This window comes from Oxyura jamaicensis, chromosome 25 (genome assembly GCF_011077185.1).
Source record: "Oxyura jamaicensis isolate SHBP4307 breed ruddy duck chromosome 25, BPBGC_Ojam_1.0, whole genome shotgun sequence".
Classification (NCBI taxonomy): Eukaryota; Metazoa; Chordata; class Aves; order Anseriformes; family Anatidae; genus Oxyura; species Oxyura jamaicensis.
The window spans coordinates 2,699,701-2,713,970 of NC_048917.1; the positions used below are offsets into that span (position 1 = coordinate 2,699,701).

A 14,270-nucleotide genomic window follows, 5' to 3' on the forward strand; every position below is an offset into this window, starting at 1 on the left:
ACGGGGCAGCTGCGTGGTGACAGAGCCTCGCTCCCCGCCTGAGCCTCGCCCCCGCCTCGCGGGGCTGCGCCGTGTGGGGAGAACCGAGCCGCAGCTCCCGAGCGCTACAGCACGCTCGGAAGCGGCCTCTTCTGTCCCGGGAGCGGAAGCACCGCAGACCCCGCACCGCTGCCCCCGGGACCTCGCCTCTTCCCGCACCCCGTCCACGCCACCACCCGCCCGGCTCGGCGCCCGGAGCGCCGCCACTTGCCGAGTCACTGCCGGGCGGCTCCAGGGCGGGGCGAGGCGGCGCGGGGGTCGGGGAGGCGGTCCCGGGGCCGGGCGGGGCTTGCGCTGCATCGGGACCAGTCGGCAGCTCCTGCATCCCGGGCGAGGAGCATCCTCCGGGCGGGGGCCGGTACCGCGGCGCCTCCGCACCGGGTTCCGCATTTCGGTTACTCCGGCTTATCCCGGACCATGGCGGAGATCACCACCGTCCACCGCAGCTTCGGTGAGTGGGGCCGGGCCGCGCGGAGGGCCCCGGTCCCCCGATTCCACCCCCGCCCTCCCCCACCCCCTCGCCGCCAGTGCTGAGGCAGGCCCTGCCTGGTGCCGCCGCCCCCCCCCCCCCGCCTCACAGCGACGGCCCCGGCAGCAGCCAACACCCACCGGCAGCTGGGGCCGCGCCAGGGCTCGCCCCCGCCGCCGAGAGGATGCGAACGGAGCTGGAAGAGCCCGGGTGGGAGGAGCGGGAGCCCCGCGGCTCGGCCCGGCCGCCGGTACCGCGATGCCTGGGCCCGGCCGCGCCCCAGCCTTTGTCTGCGCCTCCCCGCGGGCCGCCGGGGGCCGCGGGAGCGGCTGCGGGCCCGTCAAGGCGGTGCCCGCCGTGGGGGGGGGGGGGGGGTGGAGGGAGTGGCGGGGACGGCGCGGGGGGGTCCCCGACGCGGGGGCGGTGGCAGTCTCCGGCCGAGCGAGGCCCCCGGGGCTGTGGGGAGCGCGTCGGCGGCGATGAGGAAGGGGTCGGGCAGCCCCGCGAAATCATCGCACGCGAGACGGCCCCGAAGTGCCTCTGCACGGCCACTGCTGGGCTCCGGCGTGCCTACGTGAGGTGTTCTCGTCGGCTGGGCCGCCAGCAGCACCATCTTCCTGACTCCTGACAAACCTGTAAGGCGCGTATGCTGTCCCCACAGGGCCTGGTAATACGGCAGTTGGGGTGTACGTCAGATTGGTTTCTCCAGCCTTGAAAATTCAAATTGCTGCCTTTTTCTGTCCTCCAGCGATTGACTGACCTTCCCTTCCAACTGTAAGGCCCAAGAGTTAAAGCACGGTCACTACGTTTCCTTTAAATTCTAAAACACTTTATAATAATGATACATACTATATCATTTATCTAATATATACATTTACCTTTTGCATCTTTCCTGGAACCTGAGCGCCTCGTACGGTCACAATTCAACTGCTGGCCACCAGTGGCCATTAGGGTATAATCAGCAAACACCAGTATTAAAAAGAAGTTTTCAATTATTTTTCATTAATTGAAAACATCATTCCATATCCCAAAAAGTTAGTTTGTATTTCAGTTAAATCTTAGCATCACATCAGAACAAAGATCTTTTCTACAAATTTTGAATTTAAAAAACAGTTATTTTTGAGAGAGGAGACAGGCTGCTGTGTTATTTAAAATGGACATTCAAAAGACTATTCTGTGCAGAAACTTGCAAAAGCTTCACTAAAGTATTTTTTAGGTAGCTTTGTATCTGTGCAGCTTAAAACTGTAAGGAATTATGGAAACAGAATTCATGAATGTATGGAAAGATTATGAGAGTCTTCAGCCAGGAAAAGAGACGTGCCACAAGAAGCACAGAGCAAGTAGGGAATGATCATTTCTTACTCTTTCTTTCAATACAAAAACAGGCGTCAAACAAAGTGAGGTGAGGTGGACCCAAAATTAAAGCAGTTGATTTTTCAGGTCACATAATTAAGCTGAGGAACTCTTTACCACAAGGCATTATAGGAGCCAAATTGAGGAGTTCAGACATTTTGATGGAAGACAAATCACACTCAGCTGACGCTTCCTAGCGTGACTGCTGGTTGCTTCTTGTGTGTCAGGAAATAAAAGGTACAAGAGTTGATTCTTTGAGGACACACTAGAAACAAAACCCACAAAAAAATAACATCAGAACAAAAAAGGACTTTCAGAACTTGTCTTTTTTTGCATATGCACTGAAGCTTTTCATATCTGTATATGGCTGAATTGTACTGTATTCAAATTGGCTGTTAAAGACCACTTGCCTCATTTCAAGGAACATTAAATAACAAAATAAAGATATGTGTATTACTGTTTTGTTAATGTCGTCAATACCTCTTGCTTTAGTTATTCCAGTCCCATGACTGTGCTTGGCAGTAGGGCCTAAGACAGATTTATCTGTGGAGTTGGTCACCATGTGAAAGATATCCAGCTTCAGTAAGGGAAGACTTCTATCTAATCAAAAGTGATTCTCCTAATTCTGCAAAAAGGAGGCGTATTGTTACTTGAAAATCACAGTTCTCCCTCAGTTTATCGGATAATCAGGTTATAGGCTGCCAGTTTTGTCCTTTAGACTAGCAACCTGAATGAAAAATAATGTAGAAAGAACAGAGAAGATTAAAAAAAAAAAAAGGTGCTCTCTGCGGTTTCAAGTATGAGTTTGGAAGATTACTTTCTGTTGCTTATGGTGCAGAGTGAAATTAAGAAAATCGGATAAGTTTATCTTTTGTACCGACCGTTGCATTTAGCTATTGTCATGGCAATGATTTTTTTGTTATCTATTCCACTGTGGAAACAATTTGCAAAACTTGTAAAGAAAAAAACAGGGCTAGGATGGGTTTGTTTTCCTCAAAAAAAATTGCTTCAATAATTAGTAAAGCAATAACAATAATGATACCAATACCTTAATTACCAAAGTAATACAGTAACATAAAAACATTGCTTTTAGTGACAAGTAACTTTTTAAACTTAAGATGTTTAAACAATACAGAAAGATAAACACCTCAGAATCAGTGGCTTGTTTACTTTTTAGATGAATTTAATCTCTAACTCCTACTTAGTCCTTCTTAGTTTTAAGGGGGTCAAGGAAAGTCTTGCAGAAGGCATCTGTCCAGCAGAAAATATGAATGTTGCAAGAATTAGAAACAAATTTGAATACTGTGTGTAGGGAGGGAAGGGAGTTGCTTCAGAGAGGGAGCAGTTCTATGACAACTGCAGTAAAGATGTTTGCAAAATGCCTTCTGCGCTGCACACTACTGGAGGAGGAGTGTCTGGGCTCAGAGGCACCCTTCCTTCTCTCCCAACTTATTATACTACCCACAGCTAACGTGTAAGTGCCTCACTGCAATCATCCGCCTGTGTTGGTCTTCTTTTGATTAGCCATGGAATAAATTGCTGCCCCAAAAGGAGGGATTGTCTCTGCAGTAGTTGGGCCACAAATCGTTCAGTATTGATAGCACGATGTCACTGGTAGGAGTGCTGATGAAGATAAGGTGCTGTGGTTGCTTGGTGGGTTTTGCCATCACTGTGTGCGCTAGGCTCTTAATTTAACGTCTATCCATTAGAAGAGAGAAATCAGGTTGCTGAGGTCCGTTTGAGCATCTCCAGTGCGTAGTGTCCGCAGGCTGTCAGCCACTCTGCAGTGTTTGGCTGTCCTTACTGTGAATTCCCTCCCTCTAATTTCTCCCTGGATTTCCCAGTGTTACAGTCTGCGTATGGTGCTCTTCATCCCTTTGCTGTGGGGGGGTCTGAGAAGAGCCTAGCTCTATCTTCCCACTAAGAAAGTGAAGACAGCAAAAAGATCTCTTCCTTTTCCTTCTCTTTTATGACTGAGCATACCCAGCTCTTTCAATCCATCCTCATCTTCCATCTGCTCACGGTTCTCCGTTCTCCATCTGCTCCAACTCTTTAATTATCTTGGTGGCCCTTGACTGAATTTCTTGAATATGTCAATCTAATGTACTGGAGAAACCAAAACTCCTGGTTTCACTCTGTGTTTTATAATACATCCCCGAAGTCAAGTGTTATAAATAGAAAATAACTAGCATGGTTGCTAGAAATTAATGTAGCACCTTTTTATTCTGGCCTGTCATTGCTGAAGAATCCAACTGACAAACTCTAGAAAATATTAAGTAATCCTGAAATACAAATACAGGATATTCTGTCTGTTGGTTTTGAACACTAGATTTTTCACGCCAAAAGGAGTCTTGGTAATAGCGGGGTGGAAAGACTTCTGTCAGCAGCTGCCAGCTCATCAAAATCTGAAAGAACGTAAATAGCAATACTGGGGTGAAAAAGCAGAGAAATGTTGAATACAACACAGCAGAACAGCTAGGGAGCAACCTCAACTTTTGAGTGAGACCAATGCGACCACTTCATTCGCACATCACCCATTTTCCTAGAGGAGGCTGTGGGAATGGTCAGAGTGCTAAGTGAGGGAAAAACAATCCACCAGTGTGATACAAATCATCATCATGTTAAAGGGACATACACACACTGTCCCTTTCTCTTATACAGCTCAGCTCAGGGTCATATTCACCCCCACCAGGAAAAAAAAATATATTAAAAAAATGTAATCTATCCAAGGTTTAAATTGTTCATAATAGGTAACAACACATCCAGTGTTTTGTCTGTAGTTATTGTTCCCTTCCTGTTGTTAAAATAGAACTGTGCAATGTTTTTAAACAGGGCACTAAACAAAAAAGAGACCCTCCTGCAAAACAAGGAATTCTATTCGTGTGGAGCTATGTTACTGCTGGTAATACGGGAGATTGGTTTTAGCAAGATCAGGAGATCAGCTGAGTAAAACGTAGGTCAGGCATGCAGTAGGAGTGCAAAATGTCTCCCACACAGAACACAGAAGTTACAGGAAGTCACTTTTTACTCTGGGGAAGCTTTGATACAAAGGTTATAGAGTAGTATCCTATAGATTTTCTATCCAGATGCGCCAGCTCCTGTAGGGCTACGGCAAGCACAAAGGTACTAGCTGTCTCCTCACTGCCTTGTCTTCCCTACAGATGTCTCTCCAGTTGTGGCAGGCCTCATTGGTGCTACTGTCCTTGTGGTTTCTGTCTCAGTAACAGTTTTTGTGTGGACATGCTGTCACCAGCAAGCAGAAAAAAAGCACAAAACCCCACCATATAAGTTCATTCACATGTTGAAAGGCATCAGTATCTATCCGGAGACCTTGAGTAACAAGAAGAAAATTAACCGAATCCGGAGAGACAAGAACGGCACTCCTAAGGAGACTGGAAGGGGAAACCTTTTGGTGGATGCTGCTGAATCTGGTTTAATAGGGTCTGATAAAGCTTCAGATGGGCCAAATGCAGCTCCCCGCATTGATCAGCTTCCAATAAAAGTAGATTATGGAGATGAACTAAGTCCAGATCAAAGCCTCACTCCAGGAGGAAGTAAAACTTCCTCCCCATCTTCTCCAGGGGATGATGTCATGTTGGGAGAACTGACTTTCTCAGTGGACTACAACTTTCCCAAAAAAGCACTAGTAGTTACAATTCAGGAGGCTCATGGGCTACCAGTTATGGATGAACACACTCAGAGCTCCGACCCATACATCAAGATGACAATTCTTCCAGACAAAAGGCATCGAGTGAAGACTCGTGTCCTTCGCAAGACGCTGGACCCAGTCTTTGATGAAACCTTCACCTTCTATGGGATCCCCTACAGCCAGCTCCAGGATTTGGTGCTTCACTTCCTGGTGTTGAGCTTTGATCGCTTTTCTCGAGATGATGTGATTGGAGAAGTCATGGTGCCCCTTGTGGGAGTGGATCCCAGCACTGGGAAGGTTCAGCTGACCAGGGAGATTCTCAAAAGGAACATCCAAGTAAGTGACTTCATGTGGTGTGACTTGAGACTGCTTGCATTATATTTGATCCCAGTTCTTTTGATTTGGGAGCCTCTGATCTAGAGAGCAGGAATTCTTTGGCATGAAACCCATTTTTCTACAGATGCATATTATTTTAATAATATATGGCTGTGCTCTTTTAGTTCTGCAGTTCTTTGCTGTGTGGTTATGGAGGTTTGATAATGCATAGACATTACAGAGTCATGCAAATGAGGAATGTTATAATCAATGATGCTAAGAAAAAAGTAAAGTCCCCATCTGCAAATAAATGAGCTAATGTGAGAAAGGGACATTCATTGGTGGCCTGCCTTCTTTGACAGACTGTGTTTGTGGGCGACAGCTAGAGATATGTGTGCTATGAATAAGTTTTATAGCAGATTCTGAGTAACTACATCCTGCTCTGCAAAGACAAATCTCACTTAAAGAGGGATGCATCTGACCATTTTAGACACATACATTTGTAATTGTCTGCATCCAAATTTGTTACTATAGGCTGTAAGTCAGTAGAAGAACATCAGCATAGTCATCAGACTCTGACGTATGATTCTTCCTGGCCTGGAGTAGACATCTAAAACAGCTCAGATAAATCCCACCCTAAATGACCCTCTTTTTTTCGCCACTTGAGGATGAAGGGTGTCTAAGATGGTTTTGTCAAATGTAGACATCTAAAATCCAGGTGAAATTAATCCTATTCCCAGTGTATCATGCTGTAAACTAGAAAGATAAACAATCCATACAAAAATTATGGCTTATGTTAATGAAGATGTCTTCCGTCGTCCTCAGGAAATATAATCTCCACAGCAGAGGTGCTGCAGCCTCTGAGCAACCTTGCAGCCTCCTCTGGCCCCGCTCCAGCAGCACCACATCTGCCTTGTGCTGGGGACCCAGAGCTGGACACAGAGCTCTGGGGGGAGTCTTCCTGAGAGCAGGGCAGAGGGGGATGCCCACCTCCCTCACCCTGCTGCTTCACCACATTTGGTGCTGCCCAGGGTGCAGTCGGCTTTCTGGGTTGCGAGGGCTTGCTGCCAGTTTGTAGCTTCTTTTACATCCAACAGCACCCCAGGTCCTCCTCTGCTGCACGGGGGTGGTACTTAAGTAGTTTTGGTTTGGTTTGGTTTGGTTTGCTTTTTTGCTTAGTTTATTTTTGTTGCCTGTCCTCCAGGTTCAATAGCAAATGTCATTTGGGGTCACTTATTGCCAAAGCATGCTGAGAATTGTTGCTGAGCTCTATAAAATGCATCATGCCTTAGAGCGACAGTATTTTACTTGAAGTTTTCTTCTACTTTATGCAGCATTAAACTATTTTTTTTTTTTTAAAAAAAAAAAAAGTTATTTAAAGGAGACTTTGTCAGCAACCCAAAACAAACCAAAAGAATCACAATAAAAATGGATTTCTCTTGTTTGCTTTTCTAAAATTCTTGGGATGCTTTACATTCTGATAAAACAAGTAACTGGTTTAGGTTCTTTTATTGTATCCTTTTCAATGCATTGACTATATATGCTAGAATTTCTAGAAGCAATAGATTAAAAATAGAGGAAAAGATCATGCTAAATAAAAATGGATTTAATCAAGGATGCAAATTATTTAATGTTTCTTAGTAATTAAAGATAGATTTACCTTGGTGTCAGGTGCGCATTCTTGAAAATCTGCATAGTTTGAGAGTGTCAAAACAGCTTTTACTGAACATAATTTTCAGTTTTACAGGAAGTTTCAAAATCTGGAATATAGCATTGCTTTTAAAACCCAGTAAATTATTGCACTTACCCAAGGTAGCAAAGATGCACATCAAAATGAACATTCACAATAATTTCTAACAGACCATCTAACACAATTTACATGGAAGTGACTTCATTAAATTAGTTTAGAACAAAAGAACCCCAAAATGCTGACAACATACACCACCAAGGCTACACACATTGTTTTCCCTCCCTCAAAAGATGAAAAAAATGTTATCGTAAAATTTTTACTATTCCATTTTCCTTCTTCATGCAGATAACAAGCCTTTTGAGAAGCACCAGACCAAACACCTGCACTAGATAACCAGAGTCCGTGTGGCCAATAATTGTGTGCTAGACCAAGGTCATTTTCTATGTTTTTAAGTAGCTGGCAACAGTATGAGAAGGTTATTAAATATTGCTCCCTTCCTAAAAGGGAGGGAAAAAGGTACTCCCTTTGTCCATTGTATTCTGGAAGCCAAAATTCTTAGTATTTCCTCCTGGGCCAGGAAATAACATATTAGCAATATACTGTAGGTAGTTGTGTGTACTCACGTCCCATAATTTTGCATACACAACAATGGCTGCCGTTCCTTACTTTTGATAAAATTTGTCTTCAAATTAAACACATGGGAACTACTGACATAAAACAATGCCACCCCAGTTAGAATTAACATTTTCTTTAAGTTTATACACACAGTTTTCTTCAACTAATCGCAGCAAGAGCATTTGAAAAACATTTTCCTCCTAGGCGATCACCAGAGCACAGCTCACATTTATTGTAGTGATTTTCCTGGTGGAAGTCAGGAGAATTCTTCCATTTGTACTGTACTGCAGGGCTAAAAGTACGAGGCAGTGATGGGGGCAGTGCAAGATGCTAAGTCAGGGCTTTGAGCATGCAACTGTATGAGTTGTTGCAATGGCTCTTCCATCAGTGCTGTTACTGACACCACACAATCCCATACCCATGCTACTTTCTTCAGTTTCAAGTAAACGTAATATAAACAAACTTAATCTCAATTAGTGTCGTCTCAATGAAAGGTAATGAATACCATCTGGAAAACAAAACTAATAATCTTAATAATGTTACTCTTTGAAAGGTTGTACAGAAAGTTTAATGGAATAGTTTTTTTCTTTTATCTTCATCCTTTACCTTTGCAGAGTCAACTGACGCTGAAACTTTCAAAGTATGCCTACAGAACTTCAGCTACTCTCCAATCTAAGCTACACCAAAAGTCAATGAACTTGAAGCTGCTAAAACCCACAGCTGTTTCCAGAAACAGACCTCAGACTGTAGCCAGAGCTGCTCATTTCTCTAAGTATGCCCACCAGGTTTACCCTTAGGGAAACCGAATTCAAGGGGAAAAGCTGTAGCGATGTTTACTTTGCTCAGCAGGCACAGAGTGCAGAGCACAGGATGATTTACCTCATGCAACTTCATCCCCTTCTAGAGAATTCATGTGGCTAAGGATAAAAATGTACGTAGATAGACTGCACCTAATTTTCCAAATTCTTAGGCAGTTAGCGTAGGGAAAGGAGAATTCTGGAGACCTCCAATATTTGCCCATATTTTTAAGACCATCTTGTTGCCGTTTGTTTTTCACAGAAATGCATTAGCAGAGGAGAGCTGCAAGTCTCACTGTCTTATCAACCTGTGGCACAGCGAATGACTGTTGTGGTGCTGAAAGCCAGACATTTGCCAAAGATGGATATCACTGGCCTCTCAGGTAGAAGCTATTTTCTCCAGCTCTAAATGTGTTTGCACTCTGTTTCACAGAGTCACACAAGGACACGCAGAGTGTAATTCATAGGTTGACCGATGTATTGGACACCCTTACACAGTTTGGGAGTGCTATAGCAAAATGTCACATTGTCGTTTTGTAACATGAAAGAACTCTAAGTATAGCAAAATACAAGCTGGGTCAGGGGGAGAAGGGAAAGACAATTTATTTTTCCGAGCACAGTAGCTGCTGATTGTTGGATGGGAATTGTATTGCAGAAGAAAATGCTGTGCCTTCTGATAAGTAACAATCCTTGAGAGAAGAATCTCACTAGAAGTGATTTTTTTCTAGTCACTGGAAAAGTCACTAGATGTTCAGTTCACTTTCAGAACTTTTTACCTGTCTTATCTGAGCATCTTTTGATTGACTGCTTTTTCTCCAACTGTTTCTAAGGGGGGGTGGATCGCTCTAAGTGACAGAACAGATCAACAGAGGGTTATACAAACAAGACCAAATCTTTCCTAATGTGTTACTAACAGTTGCATCTTTCTGGCACCATCTAGTTTCATGCAGGTAGCATTTTCCGAATCCAATCAAATCTCTGCACCTCCATGCCGCCGTCAGTCATCATTTTCCTTAGCATCATTATGTCCACTGGGAACTGCACGTCCCTCAAATCCTGTCCCTGACAGAGGGGGGTAGAAGAGAGTGAGGGAAGAGTAGGAGATAGATTTGGAATGATCTGTGACATTAGAAACATTTCTTTTTGGTTGTTTGTTGTGAAATTCTGCTGTGCGAAGAGAAGAGCAGCGGTTGTGGCTTTCCTATTCTGCAGTCACAGCTTCTCAGATTCTTGAATCCCCCTAGCAAAGGTTTCTTTCAGAATTATGGGAAAATCATTGGATTCAACTTGAGATGTAGTTATTACCTGACTGATACCAAATGTAGTCCTGTTTCTGCAGCTCTTTGAGGTGTGCAGAAAAAAGAATGGAGACTAGCCTTAATTTCCTATTGTAGGTCTTAACTTTTTCTCAAAAAAAAAAAAGCTTCCCATATATGATCTCCAATTACAGGATACATTTTTTAGTAACTGTTCTCATACCTGCTGCATATTGCAAGGCTATAACCATTTCCTTGTATGATCTTTTTATATTTTTATACGTATTTATTCTGAGTGAGCTCATTGTGCCAGTTTTAATAAGTGAAAATTAATTTTGTCAGCTGGGCAAGTGCCTTCCAGCTTCAAAACTTGTGCTACGTGTGAAAAAGGACTGGATGCCAGGTATCTTAATTTTAATCCTAAACAAACAGCTGCATAAAGAGCAAGCCGACTGATAAAATAATGAGGCTGGTAGAAAAGTGAAGGCATTATTTTCAACTTTTCTCAGATTTAATACCTTCCGCTACAACTGTTTTCCATCCACAAAATCTTAAAACCATTTTGACGCTTTGTGGGACTATTTCCTGAATGTGGGTAAAAATATTTTTTGTTATAGCTGACATTAAAAAGTGAAGGTTTTGACCTCACCAAAAAGCTACCTGTTTGGTAATTCTAGGCTTAATTACCACAATTTACATGCAATTTGCTTCCCCCAGTTTCCCATATGGTGCTGAAACTTGTAAAGAACATCAAGTGGTAACTTCAAGCTGGTTGCCCTGAAATGAAAAAATGTGTTAACAATACCCCCTTACTGCAGGAGGTGGAGTGAGTAACCTAGACTTGCACAATTAAAGTGTAGCTGGCTCAAGTTCAGCAAGCTAAACCATACCCATTACCTCAAAGAGCATTACTGGACTGTGTTATTAGTTTGTTTCTCTCTTCTCTGGCAGATCCCTATGTTAAGGTGAACGTTTATTACGGAAGAAAGCGTATAGCAAAAAAGAAGACTCACGTGAAGAAGTGCACTTTGAATCCTGTCTTCAATGAATCCTTCATTTATGACATCCCTGTCGATCTCCTTCCTGACATCAGCATTGAATTTCTAGTTATTGATTTTGACCGTACCACAAAAAATGAAGTGGTGGGACGGCTGATTTTGGGAGCGCACAGCATCAGCACAGCTGGTGTGGAACACTGGCGAGAGGTGTGTGAGAATCCTAGAAAGCCAGTGGCCAAATGGCACAGCCTGAGCGAATACTAGCAGAGGTTGCGGCAGCAACAGCTGACTCATAGAACAGACTTAAACTTTGTTTTAGCTGTAGAACTAAACTTTTGTGAGCAGCAGCAGCTGATCGGTTCTCTAGTGATGTGATTTTGCAGGGCACTAAAATTTTAAAGAGAATTAAATTAAAAAAAAAAAAAAAACAAACATATATAACAGTGTAATCACGCTATTGCATGCCTAATACAAACTGAAATTAATATAACTACCAATATCAAGTTGCAGATTTTAATACAATTATCTGTCACTATGGAAGTTGTGTTTGTGCCGAACTGTCTTTGCTGGTATTCACCAAAATTGGCCTGTCTTTTGTAGGCTTCTCCCAAAGTATTGAATTCTGCTGTTTAACCTCTAGTTTCTTGTTAGTTTGCCTGCCCATTGATTCTTGCAGTTCTCTTCTTTACTGGTTTGGGAGTACCAACTGCATTTCCATATAAAGGTGGTTTTGAATTCTGCACTAATGCAAAAGGAAAATACAGGGGAAAAATGGCACTTTCCTTCAGAGAAAAAAAATAATTAATTTATCAGGTATTAAAAGATTTACATTGTGATATCCTTGCTATGGAGCTGTAAGGCTTTTTAAACGTTAAATCTGAAATTTTAAACGTTAAATCTGAAATTCTACGTGATTGGTAAGTTCTGTTGTAATGGCATAATACTGAGATCGGAAAAGAGCTTTGAAGTGAAAACTTCAACAAAAACTTCAACAAGCATCTCTTAAATTCATACCTGAGTGAATTTGCATTACATATGACAGCTCTCAAAAAAAGAGTAATATAGGGCAAAGTCTGTCACTACAGAACAAACTCTTCAAGAAGTTAATTTTCAGGATTTCAAAGCAGCTTGAGTTAGCTCTTAAACTGTGAATATGACTTAGAATATGCTTACTGTCACCTTCTCTGAAATGTAAAAAAAGTTACTTGATAAATATGACCTGAAGCACTTCAGGCTATTAACCCTGAATAGTCAGTAATTTTGAACAGAAGTTCATAAAGTTCCAGAAATATGAGTGAAGTGTGGAAAGAGCTGCATTAGATCTCACTGTAAACACACCAGCCTGACTTTTTTTTTTAAACATCAGAGTAATATCTTGTAAAGTGACTTGATTTGGCTTCTTACTACATTCAAGCCAGGAAAGGATGATGATTGGCAGCAAATAATGAATTGTAAACATTGCTAGTAAGCTGAGTGTAAATATTCATAACAAGCTGTAGAAATTCAAATTATTTCTGAAGTCTCCAATGGAAATGTAAAGAAGAACTGAGCTTGCGAAGAGGCATGTAGAAGACTGCAAATTTTCAGTAGTCATTTAGTTGCTTCCAGGCAGCCAATCTGTTTTGTGCCCTGTGGAATGTAAATAATGTACTATAATTAAAAAAAAAAAAAAAAAAAAAAAAAAAAATCATTTAACTCATTTACAGGACTTGACTACTGAATTTTAGAGCCCTGTTGGAAAAATGATCCTTTCCACCTTCTTACTTATGAAAGTAGAATAATGGAGCAAGTCTTAGTTTTCTTTCCAACCGCAATGTAAAGCAAATGCTGCTGGGATGGCTCTTCATGCAAACAGTCAGCACTTTGTTAGTTGCCAATACTTTGCATCTCTTCCTTAGAAATTATTTTTGGAAAGCTGAATTTTCTCACTCATAACGAGTTACTCATTTAAACTTCCTTCTAGACGGAGTGTCTTTTTAGCAACAGAAGTTGCATTGAAGCTGAAGCTCTCTATCTGTCAGTCTTGTATGGCAGATGGAAGCGTGAACTTTTGGTAGTGATTAATTGATCTTGATCATGAGGATTTCTGCCTGAGGTTATAGTAGATTTTTATCTTTGTCTTAAATGCTTTCTAGCTCATGCTCTATTGGTGGCTTACAGCCACAAACCACAATTCTCCTTTGGAAACTGGTGTAGATCTATTTCACTCCTCGTTCTTGCACTAAGCAATTGTGTTGCTGAAGTTTAGGAACTTGTCCTCGGAACTGTGCTTTCCAATGCCGCTCCAAACACCTGAATAGAACACACTAACAACAACAACAAAAAAAAGTTCCCTTTTTTCCTTCAGTGTGAAAAGCATGCTTAAGCCTAGATGATCTCTGTAAGATTATTTTAGCTGAAAATGAAAGATGAACTTCTTTGTCAAGGAAACATGCTCAGGGTAAATAGACTTAGGCTATCGGGCAGGTAGAAGTAGCTCTAACACTTCTGGAATAATAAGAAACTGAAGATGTGCAGATATATATTTTTTAAAACGTAAAATAGACAGTAAGTGACAGTGGACTCACTGTAAAGTCTCCCAGATGTGGTTATTCTTTACCTTGTGTCTTCTATTGTAAAATTAACTTGGACGGTTACAACTTTGTGTGAAAAAAAAAAAAGAAAAAAAGGCAAAAAACCTAACTCAACATGTGTGAAACTGCATAATGCTATATGCTACTTGACATTATGTAATGCTATCTTGTATGTTGAATTTGTTAACGCACATTGAGCGTAAAAATAAAAATTAAATCACTTTAGCTGCTGACTGTGCCTTGTTTGACTGTAGGCAACACATGCATAACTGTACTGAACACCAAGAACATTTCTAAAAGCATGCATTTCTGCTGTGTCAATTCACAGGAAAAGCATACATAAAATCTTTATCAAAGAAATAAAAAGATAACAAAATCCAGGCAATGTAAGCATAAAACTTAATTAAATGTTAGCATATACAAAAATTCTATAATCCTCACAGCTTAGTACATGGGTATGACTGGATGTTTATTAGCTGGCTAACTTGAACCAAAGTAAAACCAAAGTAAAAAAAA

The 14,270-nt window shown here is 42.0% G+C and overlaps 2 protein-coding genes across 4 annotated transcripts in view; one reads left to right on the forward strand and one right to left on the reverse strand.

The window, feature by feature from the left end:
• LOC118178189 (GON-4-like protein) overlaps positions 1 to 487 on the reverse strand; it is a 29,866-nt gene extending 29,379 nt beyond the window's left edge. The window contains exon 1 of one of the 2 annotated variants that reach the window (XM_035346497.1): positions 251 to 487. In XM_035346497.1, coding sequence (XP_035202388.1) covers positions 251 to 364 — 114 coding nt within the window. In that variant the 5' untranslated portion in view covers positions 365 to 487. The remainder of the gene's footprint in view (positions 1 to 250) is intronic. The other variant, XM_035346498.1, reaches the window with a different exon arrangement.
• Positions 305 to 13,979, forward strand: SYT11 (synaptotagmin 11). Of its 2 annotated transcripts, none has more exons than XM_035346503.1 (4): positions 305 to 490; positions 5,023 to 5,846; positions 9,190 to 9,310; positions 11,135 to 13,979. In XM_035346503.1, the coding sequence occupies exons 1-4, from the start codon at positions 457 to 459 to the stop codon at positions 11,443 to 11,445; spliced, it is 1,290 nt and encodes a 429-aa protein (XP_035202394.1). In that variant the 5' UTR covers positions 305 to 456; the 3' UTR covers positions 11,446 to 13,979. The 2 variants fall into 2 exon arrangements, with proteins under 2 accessions (XP_035202394.1, XP_035202393.1); XM_035346502.1 differs by having other exon boundaries at positions 307 to 490; positions 9,190 to 9,313.
• Positions 13,980 to 14,270: the final 291 nt, after the last annotated feature.

Bases quoted from the DNA above. Each gene is read 5' to 3' on its own strand.
- SYT11 (XM_035346502.1), top strand. From the start codon at position 457: ATGGCGGAGATCACCACCGTCCACCGCAGCTTCG. The intron at 491-5,022 runs GTGAGTGGGGCC...TCTTCCCTACAG, and splicing joins CACCGTCCACCGCAGCTTCG to ATGTCTCTCCAGTTGTGGCA. The intron at 9,314-11,134 runs GAAGCTATTTTC...CTTCTCTGGCAG, and splicing joins TATCACTGGCCTCTCAGGTA to ATCCCTATGTTAAGGTGAAC.